At 50.6% G+C, this 19,586-nt stretch overlaps 8 protein-coding genes across 8 annotated transcripts; 7 read left to right on the top strand and 1 right to left on the bottom strand.

Moving 5' to 3' along the window:
- Window positions 1-1,201: 1,201 nt before the first annotated feature.
- SCP_1303080 (hypothetical protein) lies at window positions 1,202-1,495 on the top strand (the record flags this gene model as incomplete). Its single annotated transcript, XM_027763604.1, has 1 exon — window positions 1,202-1,495. One exon carries the CDS (start codon window positions 1,202-1,204, stop codon window positions 1,493-1,495), a length of 294 nt encoding a protein of 97 aa, XP_027619405.1.
- A 1,361-nt stretch (window positions 1,496-2,856) lies between these two features.
- Window positions 2,857-8,163, top strand: SCP_1303070 (hypothetical protein; the record flags this gene model as incomplete). The annotated part of the gene is made up of 9 exons (XM_027763603.1): window positions 2,857-2,916; window positions 2,977-3,054; window positions 3,106-3,234; window positions 3,291-3,419; window positions 3,475-3,560; window positions 3,612-3,636; window positions 6,311-6,562; window positions 6,616-6,933; window positions 6,991-8,163. The coding sequence occupies 9 exons, from the start codon at window positions 2,857-2,859 to the stop codon at window positions 8,161-8,163; spliced, it is 2,250 nt and encodes a 749-aa protein (XP_027619404.1).
- A 1,265-nt stretch (window positions 8,164-9,428) lies between these two features.
- Window positions 9,429-9,794, top strand: SCP_1303060 (hypothetical protein; the record flags this gene model as incomplete). Its single annotated transcript, XM_027763602.1, has 1 exon — window positions 9,429-9,794. The coding sequence occupies one exon, from the start codon at window positions 9,429-9,431 to the stop codon at window positions 9,792-9,794; it is 366 nt and encodes a 121-aa protein (XP_027619403.1).
- Window positions 9,795-11,378: 1,584 nt separating this feature from the next.
- On the top strand, window positions 11,379-14,092 carry SCP_1303050 (hypothetical protein; the record flags this gene model as incomplete). The annotated part of the gene is made up of 5 exons (XM_027763601.1): window positions 11,379-11,548; window positions 11,610-11,733; window positions 11,789-11,897; window positions 11,994-13,817; window positions 13,869-14,092. 5 exons carry the CDS (start codon window positions 11,379-11,381, stop codon window positions 14,090-14,092), a joined length of 2,451 nt encoding a protein of 816 aa, XP_027619402.1.
- A 343-nt stretch (window positions 14,093-14,435) lies between these two features.
- On the bottom strand, window positions 14,436-14,982 carry SCP_1303040 (40S ribosomal protein; the record flags this gene model as incomplete). The annotated part of the gene is made up of 4 exons (XM_027763600.1): window positions 14,436-14,489; window positions 14,548-14,646; window positions 14,704-14,804; window positions 14,862-14,982. 4 exons carry the CDS (start codon window positions 14,980-14,982, stop codon window positions 14,436-14,438), a joined length of 375 nt encoding a protein of 124 aa, XP_027619401.1.
- A 168-nt stretch (window positions 14,983-15,150) lies between these two features.
- Window positions 15,151-16,378, top strand: SCP_1303030 (Protein saf4; the record flags this gene model as incomplete). Its single annotated transcript, XM_027763599.1, has 6 exons — window positions 15,151-15,157; window positions 15,214-15,279; window positions 15,329-15,413; window positions 15,472-15,619; window positions 15,671-15,755; window positions 15,807-16,378. 6 exons carry the CDS (start codon window positions 15,151-15,153, stop codon window positions 16,376-16,378), a joined length of 963 nt encoding a protein of 320 aa, XP_027619400.1.
- A 1,728-nt stretch (window positions 16,379-18,106) lies between these two features.
- SCP_1303020 (hypothetical protein) lies at window positions 18,107-18,941 on the top strand (the record flags this gene model as incomplete). Its single annotated transcript, XM_027763598.1, has 5 exons — window positions 18,107-18,254; window positions 18,342-18,405; window positions 18,462-18,511; window positions 18,565-18,601; window positions 18,653-18,941. The coding sequence occupies 5 exons, from the start codon at window positions 18,107-18,109 to the stop codon at window positions 18,939-18,941; spliced, it is 588 nt and encodes a 195-aa protein (XP_027619399.1).
- A 338-nt stretch (window positions 18,942-19,279) lies between these two features.
- On the top strand, window positions 19,280-19,456 carry SCP_1303010 (hypothetical protein; the record flags this gene model as incomplete). The annotated part of the gene is made up of 1 exon (XM_027763597.1): window positions 19,280-19,456. The coding sequence occupies one exon, from the start codon at window positions 19,280-19,282 to the stop codon at window positions 19,454-19,456; it is 177 nt and encodes a 58-aa protein (XP_027619398.1).
- Window positions 19,457-19,586: the final 130 nt, after the last annotated feature.

Genomic DNA, 19,586 nt, shown 5'->3' with positions numbered 1-19,586 from the left:
GCTTGACAGTGCAAATGTGTCAGGACTGGGCATCTCACCACTGCGTGGTACAACCTTCATACAGTACGCTGGGTCTTTGGTTGAACGTGACTTCCGTGCCATTCTGCAAGTGGCTCCGTCAGTGTTGCATGGACTGATACCACCTAAGGCCTATGAAGCTTGGCTTGCATTGTGTCGTCTGGCCCCTCTTATCTTCCAGCCGGTACTTGAAAATCTGTCGCATACAGGATTGCGGGCCCGAATCATTGTATATATGAAGGTAGGTGAATGAACAAGTGAAATTTTGGCTTGTTGAACCATTGGGTGGACCACAGTGCTGTTGCCGCCATGAAATCCATGATAGCATTCTCGAGACGTGTCTACGAAGCTGAGATAAGTGAACTGCACATATACATTTCATTAGTATCTTACCAGGTAGTCTGGTAGAGGGCTTCGAGTCATACAATTTCATCATCAGACTGCGCAGTGTGCACTCAAATCGCCATGCACCAAGTCATGATATCGCCAAAGTGTTCAGTTTCCTGCACGCTGTGCGACACTTGACCAGTGGGGGCTTCGTGTACAATTGATCAATGCCTGGTGCCCCTATGAGAGTTCAGGCAGGAGATGGAGTTAGAGGCCTGGCAGATGACCAAATTTTCAGGTATCTGATGGGAATGGAGGGGATGCTAGAAATGCAGGGTACAGGTTAGTGCGGTCTTGAAAATTATATCGTGATCTCACAGCAGGAATTTTGATAGCGAGGCACCCGCAGCTGCTTAAGGATGCAAAATGTGCCTTTGTAGACACACTTACAGCTAGCGCAGGATTTGGCAGCCTCAGTGTACTTGCAATGGATGTACTGTGATGCCAGTCACTATCGTTAGCAAATAGTGATCGAGCAGCCATGGGCACATGGGTTTTTTACCGTACCACGCCCACCTCGGACATTCAGTGCGGGCGAGTCGAAGAGATCTTATTGCGTGGGGCTGATCATGCACTCCTGAGACTCCTATTGATGGAAGGCAAAATCGGCTCTGTTTCTGTTCTACCCTATCGACTCCCATCTTTGACACCTGTCGCTGGCTGCTATCATTTCGTCACCTTGGATGTCAGTTACTCATCAGACTGCTGCATGCTCTTCCACTGAAAAGACTTACTATAGGACATCAAGGGCACTGCTAATACTTTTCACAACTGTGCCAACCATGCTTGCCAGGTGATGAAGACGAAAGCCATCGCACAAGAACGAGTGCAGATGGCTGAAAAAGTCTCCGAATTAACTCACCAAGGCCCTGAAGATTTAGTGCTCAACCTCGCACAGCTCACCAATGCCCTAATTCTCCAAGTCTTCAAACCTCACGAGCGATATCCTGCTCTGGCACATTATGAACTCATTGAGCATGCGGTGGCCAATCAGACGCACCTGAATGCAGAAGTCGAGCAGCGCAAAGCAGAGGCCCTTCAACGCAAGGAGGACAATCAGCAAAAAAGAGAGGAGAAGAAGTGTAAATGACAGGCCTTGGAGAACCTGGAGTTGCAGCCAAAGACATCGAGCGGTATGGATGCAATGGTTGCAAGTGCTGATGGACCATCTGTGAAGAAACGTGCTATATAGTTCACAAGCACTAGGTAATGCAACCTGCACTAATTTCGCTCTGTGGTTTGGGCAGAGCATGGTCGGAGATCATAGGGCATCATAAAGAGGGTTCGTTAAAGGTGTGGGAGAATAAAGGTCACAATCTGAAGCGAGGTACAAACTTGCCATCTTTGGACATGATACTGAACGCTAACCTGCTAAAGTGCGCTGTTGCTCATTGCACTCGGGTCTCACAATCCACTGTTACTTCCTATGTACTTACCACACATTTATTGATTTTCTGGACAACTTTGCTGGCATTTAAACACTCTGACACCACACACTGCCACCCACGCACCCGTCAAAATGATCAACAACATCGCCGAAGTTCAACATCAATCCGCAGGTGATTGCGGACCTTATAAAGTTTCCACTTTGTTACCCGTGATACCAGGTGTAGATAGACATTTTCGTGAGCTGAGTGTACTCAGACATCCATCATTTTTCACATCACCACGTGGGCTCTCTAGCTGCTGTATCGACTGGGCTAACTCTCTCATTATTGCATGTGTGTAGTCTAACTGAGTGCAAGCGGAGACCGTTCACAGGTGAGCTTTCCATTCTGTGAACTCGACAATCCACACAATCCCAGTTGGGAAAGGCATTTGCTTTCGTGGTGTGGGCCAATGTAAAGGTTTGTCATCATCCCAATTTTCTCACTCCGAGTCGCTCACCACTCTGCCCCTCAGAAATGCATTCTGCTGCCAGCAATCAGCTTCCACCAAGGACTCCTGGTCCTTTTCGAGTCCATCGCACTTCTGACTCGAGATATCTTCCCTATCCAACGCTGCAGCCTCGCTCAACTTGCACCGTACCTGGCCGTCGCAATGTGTTACAACCTGCAGATGAAAATTCCCCGCCGTCAACCCTCATCAACACTGTGGGATGTTCTGGCGACTCTCCCCATTCTGAATTGTATCAGTCCTACTCGAGTCCCTGCGGTGGTGGGCCGGGAAGTCTCAGCATGTCCTCAGAGTTAAATTCTCAGGCCTCCACCACCGTCCAACCACAGCGTCTGGATGCCATAATTGATCAACTTCAACTCGGAAGCATGCACGACCAAATCCATGCATTTGCGCAGGTATGTACATTGATTATTGTCAGCACAAAAATTTTCATACCCTCCTTTCCTTTGATCAGTGCCCCCTTTCCGAGCAAATTGTCTACATGCATTGCCTGAATTTGTCCTCGACGAAGTGCATCGAGATGCAAGATACTGTCACACGGATCTCGTGGAAATGGTAATGACCATTGAGAGAAATGTGCGTCAAGGCTGGATGCCGTCAGCTGCACAAGAGGTATGTCCTTCCTTCTGGCTGTCATTCTAAGGTCAATGTACTCACTTGTGTCTCTGACAGGCTATTCTAAAGGCTTTGATGGGCCATTGGCTCGTTAAGCCTCTTCACAGCTATCTCAAGGTCTACAGTCGAGTTGCTGTAAGCACTTTGTCTCTTGCCAACCAATCTGTGGTGCTGATCGCACCACAGACATATGTCCACTATCGTGCAGAATGGCTCAGGATGGGCATCTACGTGACTGACCCGGTCGCTCAACACCTTGTTGACAAGTTGCTGAAGAAGTTTGCAGGGGAGCTGAAGTGTGTCCTGTGCAAAGAGGTATTATTGTTTTGTTCCATTGCCGTCACTATTAATGCCTTCCATCGTGGACCCAGATCATTGCATCTATAATGACTAAGCAGCAAACGCTCATGCAGTTCGCATGTGCCACAGTTGAAAAGTATCATCTGCCGGTCATTCCCAACCCAATCCCTCAGAGTATCTTGGCAACTCTGGCCATGCTGGTATGTGGACTCTTTATCTTCGTAAATTTTACATGCTGCTCAGTTATCATTACAGCATGCTGTTGGCACTGACAAAGCCAGTGCGAAGGATGAAACCAGATACTGGAAACTCGTTGAAGAGAAACTTGACGCACTTTACAAGTGCATGCATCATCTTCGTAAATTTTACATGCTGCTCAGTTATCATTACAGCATGCTGTTGGCGCTGACAAAGCCGGTGCAAAGGATGAAACCAGATACTGGAAACTCGTTGAAGAGAAACTTGATGCACTTTACGAGCGCATGCATCAGGAAAAATCGGCTTTGCTAGGTAGACCTATGTAGCCTCTGTAGCAGTGATAGCGCGATAGGAAAGTCCCCGTCTTCCTAAACCTCCAGAGTCACCCGCATGGTCCCGATAGTATACTGTAGTCGCCGCGTGTGTCTAGCGAGTGCTATGGAGCACTACCGATTTTCAATGGGCTGCTCAGTAGTAGTCTTAGTTCAGGTGCTCAGGAGGTGAATTCTTGCTCTATAGCTCACAGTAGTACTCCAAAGCATGTATGAAACCAATAAATTAAGTGCGCAGAAATCATACTAAGGATCAGAACTGGAACTAGTACATGATCAATCATCTTCCGCCTCGCTATCCGTTTCCCCTGTGTGTCCCTGTAACTCCTTCTGTGCATCCTCGATTGCTGCAGCCGACAAATGCCCGGTTGGCGCATCATCATCTGCAACACCTGTGGCACGGCTGGAGAGAATGTTATCGAGGGACATGAGGAAGCCGAAAACAAGTCCTTATCGAGCGCGGTCATGCCATTTCTTACACAGGTTGCATACAACACCAGGAGATGGTCGCGCCCACTTCGCGATGTCTTCCATGTGGTTCAGATACCGTGGCTTATTCTCAAATTCCGAGAATGCTACCTGAGCATGAATGCCGGTAGACCACTCTTCGATGCAGTGTTCAACCTATCCATGAAATATGAGCAGCCTCAAATTGAGCCAACAGTCTGAGTCTACGCACCCCGGTCAACAACAGAGCTAGAGTCGGCGTGCGAATCGGGTCAAAGTATTTCCGAAATTTGATACCGACGGAGTTCTTGTTCTTGAAAAAACATTCCTTGATCAACTTCGTGACAATGGTATTGCGCAGGAAGCCGGAATGACTTCCCACGTCCAGATCAAAGTCCTACGAGAATAAGAGAACAGCCCAATTGGAAATAATGAAGAGAACGTATTTTGTAATGGAACGTTGATTCGTGTATCAGACCTTGATAGAGCTTAACGTTCTTTCGTTGAGCTGCTGGTTTGTCGCCAGGAACAAATCCATAAGCAGCAGCAATATGCTTGCGAATCTCGTCGATAAGGTCTCCGTGTGCATTTGATTTGCGGCTTATAATCTGTGGATGGGGTCAGATTCAACGCGCAACAACAGAGAAAAGAAGACATAAGATGCTTATCATCCTCTCCGACAACTCATACTCCTCTCCTTCTCCGTGAGTGCGACAAGTCTCGGACCAAAGTTCGCGGGCCCACTAAATAGTGATGTCAGTATCGGGGAACCCTTCCACTGCGCAGATGCGGCAGCTGAATTCGTGACATGTCTTGAGCAGCAAAGTCATGACGTCATCTGTATATTGAGAAGCCTTCGGACGCCCGCTTGGAGACTCATCGTTGATGAATTCTGCGCCTTTCAATGCCTTTGTGACAGGGGCATGTGAGGAACCTGAGCGTGCCATGGAAGACTTTGGGCAGTCTTGAGTTGATGCGGAAAGAGAATTTGAGCCTCCCATCGGGCGGTGCCACTTGTGAGTGGTTGTGCGGGGGGTAGGAGTTGCACAGACATCAATGTTCTCTGGGTCCGAGGAGTCCAAGACCATTGGCTGAGATGGTGGATGGTTGCGCATGGATGAAGTGTCATCCTGATCTAGGGGTGTATTTGTCACTGTGGCCAGAGAGTCGGACTGCATCGAGTGCCAGTTCGGGTCTTGCAAGGCTTGTGTAGGCAGTGTGGCCACTGCATGCACCGAGCCTTGACGATGCAGGTGTTGAAGGGTCACTTGAGGGTGCTGAGTTAGTTTAGCCTTCTGAATGAGAATTGTCACAGCAGGGCCCTTTCTGAACTATTGGCGGTAGCATGGCCGCCGTCAAAATGATGTAAGTTCGTGTTAATAAGCAAACAACAGAATGTACCGAAGATATGAGGTTGATGCCCATTTCAGCATCACTGGCCGGCTCTTCCTCCTCAGCAGGTATCCTCTCAAAGTCATCTTCAGTCGGTGCTTGTGCGACAGCTAGCGCCTTCTTCTGCTTGGCGAGCTGTTTGTTCGCATTGGTGAGCTTCTTCTGGAGTTTTGTGATTTGCACCTGGGCGACAATGACTTCATGTTCATCTGCAGAGAGATTCATATGACGATCTGTGAGGCCGCAGAGTGCTCACCTATCTCTTTCTACTTCTTCGAAGCCTTACGGGGCCGCTTGTTGCACGGAGATGTTCCCGTTGTTTTTGCAGTCTTCTTTGGTCATTCAACTTCTGATGCCACGCTGGAGTCCTCAGAGTCAGTTGGCTCGGAAACAGGAGAGGTGTGTGGTTTGCATTTCAGCATGATGGTGAATGGAGTAGCAGAGTGACTGAGTGTTGAACTTGCCATAAATGTAAACAATGAATGACCACACTGTGGCCACGCCATGTTGACTGGTGCCAGCGTTCATTTACCTGGTTTAACTGTTGCAAATTCAGCGAAATCTCACCTCTCTACTAAACTCTCTCATATCCCAAGATGCCATTCGATGCAGAAGACCTGCCGGTGGATCCTCCTTTGCAAACACGCACTTCAATGGAGATAGAAGAATTAGTACAACTGGAACATCCTGCACAGCTGCATTCATGACGTGTGACTGTTGAGGAGGTGGAAGATGAGGAGTATGGGGGCTTACCGAAACGTCCCTGGATCCAAGACTTCCCACCAGAATTTGATGTGGCTGCTGTCCTTCGTGAGGCGAAGACAGAATTTGAAACCCTGCGCGATAAGAAGGCAGCTGCAGGGGAAGAATCCTGGCATCCATTTGCCAGTCGGGATGAGTGGGAACTCACGCACTGGCTAATGACTGCGGGACTCAGTCAGATGGCTACCGATAACTATCTAAACTTACCCATAGTGAGTCTGCTGATTCTCTCAGGCTGTGAGCTAAACTGACATGAGAACTTCAGACCCGAGAATGCACGAACCTGTCATTCTATAACAAGCGCGCCTTCTATCAGAAGATCGATGCACTTCCACAGGGGCCCTCCTGGTCATGCGAGCCTTGGGAAGTCACTGGTGATTTGCTGGATGAAAAGGGTCAGCCTTGCAAAGAGACCCTAGAACTGTGGAAGCGTGATCCTGTTGAATGCATCAAGGAACTGATCGGCAATCCCGCATTCAAGGATGCGATACGATATGCACCAGAGAAAGTCTTTGCAGACTGCAATGGAGACACCAGGATCTATGATGAGACATGGACAGGCCAGTGGTGGTGGGACCTCCAGGTACGTGCAGATATTCACTCAAATATAGTATCAGGCAGTGAACTGACCTTGTGCCAGGAAATAATGCCAGACGGAGCGACAATTGCACCTGTGATTCTGTCATCCGACAAGACACAGTTGTCAAACTTCAGTGGTGACAAGTCTGCATGGCCAGTTTACCTCTCCATTAGAAACATCGGGAAGTCGACTCGACGTCAACCCTCGGCACATGCCACGATCTTGATCGGCTATCTCCCAGTCACAAAGCTTGAATGCTTCTCAGAAGGGCAAAGATCAATTGAGGGTGTGCGTCTATTCCACTCATGCATGAGGTCACTTCTGGACCCTTTGATCAAGGCCGACAAGGATGGCGTTGAGATGGTCTGTGCCGACAGATGTGTGCGAAGAGTGTACCCTATTCTGGCAGCATACATTGTGGATCACCCTGAGCAATGTCTTGTCTCAGGTTGTCGTGAAAGTCACTGTCCAAAGTGTACTGTCAGTCCAAATCAGCGAGGAGAACCACTTCACTCTCTTATGCGCGACCCTGATGTCATTGAAACTGTGCTGTCGGAGGCCTCTCAAGGACTCAAACCAGATAATTTCAAGGACTTGGGCCTGAAATTGATTGATCCATTCTGGAGGGAGCTGCCACACTGTAACATTTTTGCATGCATAACCCCCGATATTCTCCACCAGTTACACAAGGGTGTCTTCAAAGACCATCTTGTCAACTGGGTCACTCAGTGCATGAATGGAAATGCTGCTGAAGTTGATCGACACTTCAAAGCTATGACAACTCACCCAGATTTGCGTCACTTCAACAAAGGCATATCACTGATCTCACAGTGGATGGGCGCAGAATACAAAAATATGGAGAAGGTTTTCCTAGGTGTTATAATGGGAGCAAGTGACCCAGCTGTTCTTTGTGCAGTGCGCTCCGTCTTGGACTTCATTTATTATGCTCATTTTGAGGCACATACTGATGATTCCATTGCCAAACTTGAAGCTGCCTGGAAGGGATTTCATGCAAACAAGCATGTCTTTGTGGAGAAGAGCATCCGGAAAGATTTCAACATACCAAAGGCCCATTCAGCGGAGCACTATGGAGGGTCCATTCGCAGTCTTGGAACAGTGGACAGATTCAATACTGAGAACTCAGAGTGCCTTCACATTGATTTTGCCAAGCGTGCATACAGTGCAACAAACAAGAAGGCTTACCTGAAGCAGATGACAGCCTGGTTGACATGACAGGAGGCCGTTCACAGGTTTCAGGTATATCTGCAGTGGGCAGAACCACCACGACCCAAAAAAACTCAGGCAAAGGGCAGATCAACAGATACAGATGCGGATCAAGGAGATAACGATTCAGAGGATGCTCCGCTGTCATACTCAATTGCCAAGCAGCTCGGATTTGGGCAAAAGACAGTCCGAACATTGATTAAAGATTTTGGATATACTGATTTCTTGCATAACCTTGAGGATTTCCTCCGAAAATCCACATGCAACCACCAAGTTCCAATTGCTGCTCAAGGGATGCATGACAGGACACGGTTTGCGGTCTACAAGTGGATGCAAGTCAGCCTTCCAACAGCACGGCAAGTCTCACATACCCCGAAAAAGGACACTATCCGTGCAACACCAGCAGTTCCAGCGAGGGCATTGCAGAAAGAAGTCCCAGCTCATTTTGACACCGTTATTGCACGCGAATTTCCCGGAGATCCATTTGACTCCAACAAGAACAAGACTCCCCTGGAAGGTGAATTCAGTACATGCTTGTCATGAGAATGATTCTGACATACCATCCAGATTTGCGTGTTGCACGCATTCGTGCAATTTTCAGACTTCCGAAAGAGTATGGTACACAATTCAAGCATCCCTTGACCTATGTGGAATGGTTCACACCCTTTCACTCACCGGTTCCAGATATTGGGATGTACAAGATTGCGTATTCATGTCGAAACAATCAACACCGGACATCAATTATACCGGTGACACAAATTGTTCGCAGTTGTCATCTGATACCACAGTGGGGGAGAAAGATGATATATTCTTGGACATCCGCTGAGGTTCTCGAGCAAGCAAATTTCTTCTATGTAAACCCATACCTGCGTCATGAAGATTTTCTCCTGTTCCGTTACTTACATGATTCAAATACATAAGATTGCTGGTGAGACTGAAAGGGGATCGTGCCTCAAGTAGCATGGAAATGAACTTCTCCACTTCTGATGTCAGTGGGGGAGGTCAATCACATGTCTTCTATCATTTGACTGCCCATGCAATATAAGGACACGTCATACAGCCCCTCCGACACTACCTAGTACTATAGTGAAGCACACCACTACTACCTAGAACTCTGGAGGACTATCTTGCAGCTACCGGAAACTACCGAGCCTAGGGTGACTAGAGAGATGAGAGGTGGTGCTACCTAGGATTGCGTTTTTCCTGATGTGAGTGACGGGCGAGGGTCATCGCCTGAGTGGCTCACATGGGTTCAACATCTCTAAGCATGAAACATGACTAACAAGGTCTTGACCAGGTGGGAGACAGGTCTCGTTGCTGCGGACAATCAAAAATATGGTTCGGTAGTGCAATTGACTGCGGCAACCTTGCGCACACAAGTCGGCGCGGTGCTCAGCATGCATGCACCTGCTGCTGGCAACACTCAGGAGCCCACATACCCTTTGGCACAAGACTTCGAGGCTATCAGTAACACTGGTGATCTGGAGGCTGTTATCGAGAGTCAGGGGGGCAATGTTGTGGGGCTTGAGTTCAACGTTCTACAGAACAGTATCGCCCATCCCGTGGAGTTCCCGCTGCACACAATGGATGGTGACATTCAATTGGCTCAACTCGGGGACATTGCAGCAACCATTGCATAGCTGCTTAGTTATTAAATATTGACATGCACACCGCCCGAAAATGTTATCTGTTTATTGGTGTCGAAACCGTTAACTTTAGCTGTTGGTTGCGAGCGCGCCAGCAGCACCAGGACGTATACCTCTGAGAATTACATAATATGTATGTACCTTCCTCTTTCAATGCTGAACCGGATGGAATTGTTAGAATCTACAAGGCTTGTTGGCCTCTGGAAATCCTCAAGACTGAACTCCGGAAAACTACTGGGCCGTCCACCTGTCAAATCCTAAAGTATCCTGTCTAGCGGTGTACCTTCCGGCCCTAAACAAGCTTGAAGACTAATGTATAACCCGCCGCCATTCACTACTCTGTCACTTAAGCATCTCCTCTTTCTTCGTCTCTTTTTCCACTCCCCATTGCTAACCTTGGTGTACAATAAACACTATACTACAGACTAGGAGGCATACTCAGTGAAAGCTCTTGGATCCAACACCGGTGCCGTTGAGGATCTGGCAACCATGCAACTTCTGGAAGAACTTACCGCTGTTGATAGTTGACTTCGTCGTGATGGAGGTGGAGTGAGGGGTTTTGTAGAGCAGCTGGAGGCCGCGAGTTGAGGGTATTAGAGTATGTAAAACTACGGCGACCGTGCCGACAAAAGGACCACCATGTCTCACTGTCGTTGTAATGTCACACCACTTTTTCAATGTAATTGATTGTCCATATCGTATTTTTCAAACCCGGCGATATCCTGAAATGAAGTTGCTGGCGGCGGCCTGAGAGCCAATGGATGTGCGCATACGTGCCTATCTAGGAATCGTGCTAACTGTAAAAGGGATTCCTAGCCGATCCTACAGACCTACAGCTCCTACGCGAGCCTACAGCTCCTACAGTCCTCAGAAACTACAGCCCTCGCAAGGTCTACGGTAGAAAACCCTGTTCTATAGAGTCCTACATAATTTGGGACATTGCTACAGGCCTCTTGGTCCTACGCGAGCTACATAGCACTACATAGGTATTGTTCTTTTTCCAGATGTGCCGACAGCGGCGGCAGGTTTTTCGGCGCGCCTCGGTGAGGGCGCGCAAGCCGGCCATAGCGGGCCCAGGCATTGCATCGATTAGGCTTGCTAAATAAAAACTATTAACCTCAACTTACAGGATCCGCCGAGTGAGTGATGATGATGATGAACTCGGCATTTATATACCGCAACAAGCAAACAGAGTGCTAAGACGCGGTGAACTCCGGTCTGTACATGACTAACTACAGTACGACGGGGAGAACGTCCAGGTGGAGATTGGTTCTGGTAGGTACCGTGTGAGGTTTATATAGTAGATAAAAGTAGGGCGGGGTACCGCCGAGTGAGTGTTAACCCATAGTACTTGTGCAGGTATGTTTGGACATGTGTGGCAAGAACTTCTGAATTCAATAAGGACAAATAAACTCGGCTGGTTGGAGAAATGTTTTTGCCGATATTGAGCGGGTGACCGACGCCCGAGACCGGTGTCGTTGATATGCTCTCAGTCAAGCTTTTGTCTGTGTCTCTTCGTTGCCTTATACCACCATCGGCCGACTGGTATTTACTATGCAGGACTAGCTGAAGCGTATCATGTCGTTGCTGTTCAAATACCTTCGCGTTCACCAGGTCTTCGGTGCGAATACTAATGTCGGAAAGACGATCCTGACCTCTGCCCTCGTTCGGGCCTCTGCTGCGAAGGGAAACACAGTCTACTACCTGAAGCCGGTGAGCACCGGGCCTATGGAAGATGCCGACGATGAGTTAGCATATGTCCTGGCTGCCCGTGCTGCTCGCCGTACTGATTATGTCATACTTCCCTAGACATGTCCAGCGCTTCTCTGGAGCCCACGCAGACACTGTACACAGCAGATGTCTTTTCCGCTTTGATGATCCAGTGAGTCCGCACTTGGCGGCCCGCCGTGCAGGTAAGAGTGGGGTAGAGGAGGTCAGGATTTTCCGTATTTCTGTCGCGGAAATCATGAATTACAATGAGCATGAAGGTCTCCGTTCCATCGGACGACATTTTCGCGAAGGCCGTGGCAAGCCATATCAGAGATTGCGCTTCTCAGGATGCCCATCCGGCGCACATGTACGTCGAGACGGCAGGAGGTAAGAGCTGCGGCAACTCGTGAGTCCCGAGCACGCTTGAGTTACCACGAATTTCCATATTTTCAAGATGAGTTGTCGACTGACGATGCCTTCCAGGTGTACATAGCCCTACCTTGTCGGGTACGACCCAACTAGATAGCTATCGTCCACTCTTCCTGCCGGTCGTCTTGGTCGGTGATTCCAAGCTAGGAGGCATCTCTTCTACGATATCATCCTACGAGTCTCTACTCCTCCGTGGCTACATTGTTGACTCAATCATGCTCTTCCGCGACGAGTACTACCGCAACTGGGAGTACTTGGTTCCCTACTTCGCTGAACGCGGCGTACATGTTATAGCTGTGGATGCCCCACCAGAGCGTCCTGCCAGTGCCGACGAGAACTTCCGTGTGACGGAGAAGTACTATCAGGAAATTGTTCCGCCGTCACTTCAGGGCGATATCTTCGAGGCTCTGCGTCACCTCGATGAATGCCACTCGCGGAGGCTCACAGAAATCGACTCGATGCCGCAAAGGTCCCTCGACGCAATCTGGTGGCCGTTTGTGCAGCACGGCCTCGTCAAAGGAGAGAAGGACGTCAACGTCATCGACAGCGCGTGGGGCGACTACTTCTCGGTGTACAACGCTCACCGCTCCTCCCAGCCTGCCACCGCTAGATATGAACCCCGGTCACTTTTGGAGTCACAGTTCGATGGCTCTGCGTCCTGGTGGACGCAGGCAGTCGGCCACGCTCATCCTACTCTGACCTTGGCGGCAGCCAAGGCGGCTGGGCGGTATGGGCACGTTATGTTCCCCCAGGCGACGCACCTGCCCGCGCTCAAGCTCGCTGAGCGCCTTATCCGGCACGGTCCCGGCAAAGGTTGGGCTTCGCGCGCATTCTTCTCCGACAATGGCTCCACAGGTATGGAAGTCGCTCTGAAGATGGCGCTCCGCGCCTTCGCCCTCAGGCAGGGCGAGAATCTCGACGGTATGCAGAGGAAGAAGCTCGGTGTCTTGGGGCTCAAGGGCAGTTATCATGGAGACACAATTGGCGCGATGGACGCATGTGAGGAGGGCGTATATACCTGTGAATGGCACAATGCGAAGGGATACTGGCTCGAGCCGCCCACCGTCGCTGGGCGTAACGGACGTGTGGTCATCTCGCTCCCGCCTGCCATAGCCCAGGTCACAGAATCTAACGATACTGAAGTCTACACTGGCTCCTTCAGCTGGACATACGATGTGGGCGAGCGACTCAAAACACCGCTTGCGGACTTTTATCGAAGGTACATCGAGCGTACGCTCAGCAAGTATTGGGAAGGAGGCGATCACACACTCGCGGCACTCGTGCTAGAGCCCCTGGTCATGGGCGCGGGAGGCATGATCTTCGTCGACCCGCTCTTCCAGCGCGTCCTCATCGATGTCATCCGTGGTGTACCCACTGCTGCATCGTCGCAGCCTTCCTTGCAATGGTCTGGTCTTCCGGTCATTTTCGACGAGGTCTTCGTTGGTCTGTATCGTCTCGGTCTACGAAGCACCATCCCCTTCCTTGGCGTGAATCCCGATATCTCAGTGAACGCGAAGATCCTGACAGGGGGCTCAATGCCTCTCGCAGTCACACTCACGTCGGACGCGATCTTCCAAGCGTTCATCAGCGACAACAAGGTCGACGCCCTTCTTCATGGACACAGCTATACCGCATATCCCGCCGCATGCGAGGTCGCAAACGAGACCCTGAATATCGTGGAGAAGATGGCGTCTGGTAGTGAGTGGTCGGACGCGCGTGCGCGGTGGGGATGCTCGGATGCACCGGAAGCGCGCGAGAAAGGTGTGTGGAGTTTCTGGGACGCACAACTGGTCGACGCGCTGTCGCGGTTGGATACTGTCACTGAGGCCATGGCTTTGGGCACCCTACTTGTGATCAAAATCAAAGACGAAGCTGGAGGTATGTTGATTTCTTCTCTCGTTAGTTTTACGATTGATTATTCTATTCCAGGATATCAATCCCACTCCGCAGAAAATCTCTTGAACGCGCTGAGGCTCGCTGTGGACAGTGAGCAGATCTCCGCTGCGCCGGGGGGCGCGCCGTTCGGCATTAACTATCGCACGTTGGGAGACGTTGCATACTTCATGCTTAGCCTAAATTCCTCGGCGGCGACCATTCGCTCTGTGGAGGACAGGATCTGGCGGACGCTGAACGAAGGGTCTTCCGCATCGTAGCAAACAAAAGAGCTATGAAGACCTTGTAGAAATCCTCTATTCGACACAATCTAAACGTCTAACCGCATAACTTCGTCCATTTGGCGTACGGCCGAAAAGAGACTGCTGGCATTCACGACAAGGGAGGTTCAACGCATAGGGAGATGACACTAAAAACTTGCCCGAATAATTTGGTCGAAGCTTGTACTAGAATTTTGGGATCTGGGCGACAAGTTGTTCAAGTCGTATGCGGAGACATTCCCAGTACTTGTTCTTCCAGGCGATGCGTGACGTCTCTCACCGAAGACATATTGATCACAACGGTCATGTCGTAATATGTATATACATGTAAATATGGTTGTCTTTAAGCAGAGATGGTGACCTCGACTTCCACACCGGGCTCCAGGCTGATACTCGTCTGAAAAAGGAACATCCGCCAAACATGAGAGGGGGCAGTGAGGTTGTAATACACTCACAATCTGCTTGACAATCTCACTCGAGGAGTGCAGGTCAATGAGGCGCTTGTGGATCTTGAGCTCGTAGCGGTCCCAGGTCTTGGAACCCTCACCGCAAGGCTTAAAAGAGAGAAAAAATCAGCACGGGCAATCGAGACAATTTGCGGGTGTATTTACAGTCTTGCGGGTGGTGATCTTGAGAACTTTGGTCGGGAGGCGGACGGGACCTTTCACGCGGAGTTGCTTGTCTTTGGCGCGGTTAATCAGGTCGGTAGAGACTGAAACCAGAGTCGGTCAGCCCTACCACACACTCCGGGAAAAATGATCGCACTGACACTTTTCCAAGTTCTTGACGTTGCTGCTGGTGAGGGTGATGCGGATCTTGTGAATCTTGGCGGCAGGGACGGGTGCGCCAGTGGCGTCGAACTCCTTCTCACCCTTAGCGACGTAACTCATCTCTGATGGCTTGGGATTCGGGATGAGACAGCGGTGACTGTTGGATGTGAGTCTGTGGATTCAAGTGATTTAGAGTTTCACGTACGTTCTTGTCGAGATGTCCGCTTACGTAGTGAATAGATAAGATAAGGTAACCTTCGTAATCATCGCTCTTCACATACGCCCACCATGCAAGGCCAGTCGCATGCGGTGTAGCTGTCCGTAGAGTTGTATTGACAGCCATTTGTTTAGGCTTTAACAAATACTATCCTCCAGATTATGATGGAGAGAAGCATGGAAGTCTCAATGCTTACAGAGGTATGTTATCCTCATCGTGTTGGTCTGCAGCTTGCTCATACACGAACAGGCAAGCATGCACTCGGAGACAGAGCTCGCAAAATCGACCAGGGCATCCTGATTGTCCGCTTTGAGCTTCCTTTCAACATCTGGTGGTACGTCTTACACAACTCTAATCATTTGAGTGTGTGCACAACTCAGATACCGTCTCAGTGGAACTTGCAACAACCACATCGGTATGGGTGTCCGCTACAACGCGGAGAAGAAGAAGATTGGCAATTACTATTCTACGCCCATATATTCTTTCAGGTGCAAGTGCCATCTGTGTGACGGATGGTTCGAAATCCAAACCGATCCGAAGGTGCGCCATGCATCATATTGCTCTTCGTAGCCCCACCGACCCCTTCCGTAGAACACGAGATATGTTGTTACCTCCGGTGCACGACAAAAAGACGAGGAGTGGGACCCCGAGGAGAATGGAGGGTTCGCTATTCACGGTAAGCGTGATAGTCTTCCGGTTTACCCACAAGTCTGTTAATTCGTGGCAGACACCGATCCCAACGGAGGCCCCGTTGACCCCCTTGCTGCGCTGGAGAAGTCTACAGATGCGCAGAATCACATGAACCAAGTGCAAATTCCACGGCTGGAGGAGCTGCAGATGCTCTCTGACCACTACAGCGTGGATCCGTACATGCGCTCGAAGAAAGTACGCCAGCGCTTCCGTACGGAGAAGAAGCTCGACCAGGCCCGCCGCGCCGCTGACGACACGCTCAAGAGCACGTACGCGCTGCCGGAGGAGCTTGCGCTCACTGTGGAGAGCGAGGACAGCCGAGCCGAGGCGCACAAGCATTGGGAGAAGGAGCGGCTCGCGCTAGAAGTACGGGAGAAGGCGAAGCGGAGGATGGTGGGGCGGCCGCCGGAGACTGCGCCGACGGCGTCTTCGAGGCCGTCTCTGCTGCATAAGAAGTTGTCCGCGGGACCGCCAGGCAGCGCGATCTCGTCTCTCAGGGCGAGGATCCTAGAGAACACTGCGCGGCATGCAAGTTCGTCGTTGGGTGGGATTGGGCCTCATCGGACAAAAGTGCTAGGCAATAAAGATATTGTATTTCGGAAGACTTGAATGTTGTCTGCGAGTTGTTGGCGAGTACTTTCTTCTCATGAGTAATAAATAGTTGATGCCATACTTATAGTGACCTTTAATTTTGTCCGCCGCAGTGTAACCCTTACTTACGTCGGGATGCAGCAGCGAGTGGGGTGAGCTTTAGATTCAAGTGGATATACGAACTAGAAAACCGCTGGCTGAATCGCGGGTAGGCGGCCCGAGGAACATCCTATCACTCCGCCACCAGTCCCCCGGTCGAACTGCCTCTCAGCTTACTCCGGCCACTATGGGCAGCTTGTGGCACTCTCTATCAGACCGAGCTGCGTTGTTCATCATAGTTCCCCTACTTTGCTTCGTCAAGTTCTGCGATCTTATCACTTGTGAACGTCCCATAAAGCCTACAAAGAGTTATGGCTCGGAATCGTGGAGTTTTCTAGACATGTTTTCATGTGTCGGGTCTTTATCCATCGTTGTATGCAGCATGTATATCACCGACCCTCCCGACCATCTACTGGAGTTGAGCGAAGTCACTTTTTACAAAGATCGCGTCTCCGGCAACGTATTCTTTCTGGCCAAAGTCATCAATGACCGAAGTCACATCGTCGGATTCATCGAGGTCGTACGCTGCATGGAGTACAAGCGGCCTCGTGGTGAAAAAGATTCATGGTACTTTCGACCCTATCGTCGTACGGGAGATAGATTCTCCCTAGGGGTGTCTCCAAGCGGATTGTTCGCCTACCACGACTACGGCGCGCGGAGGTCGCGGCGGTAGAAGCTGTCTGACGCGGAACGACCCAACTCCTTTCTGAACCTCGTAAACGCCTGCCGACTCGTGGATGGGAAATATAAGCACCTCTCGGACGAGTCATTCTGGTGCGCCGGGTTCCTGTTCGCGCTTGTGTACAACAGCCCGGCGGAGGACATTCGGGCTCGGAGGGACTCGTTTCTCGCAAGCACCGCACGTGGGGCTTTACTGAAACCACCGTTGCGAGTATCCACGAGTCCGCCAACGGTGTCAGAGCTGCCATTACTGGAATGAAGACCAACGCAGAAGAGGGATGGCGCCTTCGGAGGATAGCGAAGGCGGAGGAGGTTTGGGAGGCAAAGCTCGATGCTGAGAGGAAGGGAGGAATCAAGGACCCGGCAGATTGAGGGTGCGAACGCCGCGCTCCGTGCAAGATTGAGCGAGCTCAAGGCAAGGACCGTTCAACAGGAAGTATCTATAGAGATGCTAAACGAGGATTCAGAGGAAGACTCACAGAGGAAAGGGCGCCTACGCAGGGAGGCCGAGCAGATGCACGCCGACATTGACGAGCTGGGGCATGAGCTTAGGCTTGCTTGCAGCGCCCTCTCCTCCGTCAATAGATGGGTCATCGATTCAGACTGATGAGACTTCAAGTTCTACTGCGATCGAGGTGTAAATTTTACCTCTCCACTTACGTATTGCGTCTCTTTTCATGCAAAGACATGGCTGTGTCCTTGCTGCTGTACGGAGATCTTGCTCTGATGCATATCCTCTGGTTCATTGCTCGATTTTTGTCCTACCGGTTATAGTCTCAGTAGCTGACGAGGTATCTCTTAATAACGTACCTGAGCTGTTTTATCGGCGTAGTCAGTTAAATTTTCTCGTTTTTTCGGTTTCTCAGCGTTTCGATTGCGGAGTGCTTCGATCTCGTGAATCTCGAGCGATCGGGATCTGGGTATTACAACTAGACGTCGTGCTTCCGTCCACCAAGTCTAACACAAATGGCCGTCTCCCCACCCGACATCCCCATTACCGTCTTCACTGGCTTCCTGGGCGCGGGCAAGACGTCCATCATCCTCTCTCTACTCCCGCAGTTGCCCCCCGACTACCGCGTCGTCCTGCTCAAAAACGAGTTTGGCGACGTCGAAGGTGCGAGTGGAATTCGCCTTCGTATGCTGAGGCTCATGCCGTGGGGTAATGGTGGGGTCATGAATAATGTTTTTGGAATGCATATAGTCGACAGCCAGCTTGCGAAACAGTCCAGTTTGGCTGCGGTGAGTGAGATCCTGAATGGGTGTATGTGAGTCCTCGTTTTCTCCGTGAAATTAGTCGAGACGAGGCTTTGCTGTCAATCAGGTGCTGCGTCCTCGTTGGACAGATGAAGACTGCTCTGCTAGAAATTAGAGGCAAGTTCCCCGCACCGATGCTCCTCCGGCCCCAATAATTGAACGACGAGTAGAGAGATACAGACCAGACCGGATCATCATCGAATGCTCGTCCGTAGCATCTCTCCCACTTCCCCTCCCATAGACTCACAAGCGTCTCAGCGGCTCTGCCTTCCCCGCGACTCTGGCATTTCAAATCCGCGAGCTCGAGCGCGAGACGGGCCGTGACCTGAAGCTGGACGCGATCGTGACGGTCATCGACGCAGAGAATTTTGTCGGATATGAGGACACGTCGCCCACAGCGAAGATGCAGGCGAGCTACACAGATGTCCTGCTGATCGTGCGTGTACCCCGAATCCTGTGCCGTCGCTGCCAGATTGATGTGCATACGGTCAGAACAAGTGGGAGCACGTCTCTGAGCGCGCACTGGACGTGCTGGTGGACCATTTGAATACGCTAAATGATACCACACCGAAGATACGGTGCAAGGGCCGGAAGGGGGTCGATCCTAGCCTGATCTTCGGACTCGACTCGAAGCTGTTCCAGGTGGAAGAGCGGCTAGAGTTTCCGCACCACGAGGAGGTGGAGACGGTTACGGTGTATAGAGGGAAAGGACTGGTAAACGCGCATCAGCATCACGGACACGACCATAGCTCGGACTGTGCTCACCATCACATCGTACCGGATACCAATTCTGACGGGGCAGAATTTGTCGAGGAAGAGAAGCTGAGGCAGGCGTTGGGGGCGCTGTCGAAGGAGACGGTGTGGCGAGTGAAGGGATTTGTGGCGATGAAAAGTGGAGTGTTTGTACTGAACTGGGCGTTCGGGAGGTATGAGCTGAGCGCGTTCGCAGGCGAGGGGGAGAAGGGAGATGTGGTGAAGCTGACGGTGATGGGGGAGCGTGGCGAGGTAAAGCGGGCGGCACGCAAACTTGGAAGCACCCTCGGCGGTGTAGATTTTATGTAGAAATTATATGTAGAGTATATGTAGAAACGTAGAGTATACGTAGAAACCGAATGTAGATCTGGAATGTAGATTTAGAGACGCGTCGCGTTATTGCACGTGACTGACGACGTTTTGTGAATATCACATGGAA

The sequence above is a fragment of the Sparassis crispa genome, assembly GCF_003851025.1.
Source record: "Sparassis crispa DNA, contig_000012F, whole genome shotgun sequence".
In the NCBI taxonomy this organism is placed as follows: Eukaryota; Fungi; Basidiomycota; class Agaricomycetes; order Polyporales; family Sparassidaceae; genus Sparassis; species Sparassis crispa.
The sequence above is the reverse complement of the archived record's forward strand: the minus strand, read 5'-3'. Positions and strand labels throughout refer to the sequence as shown.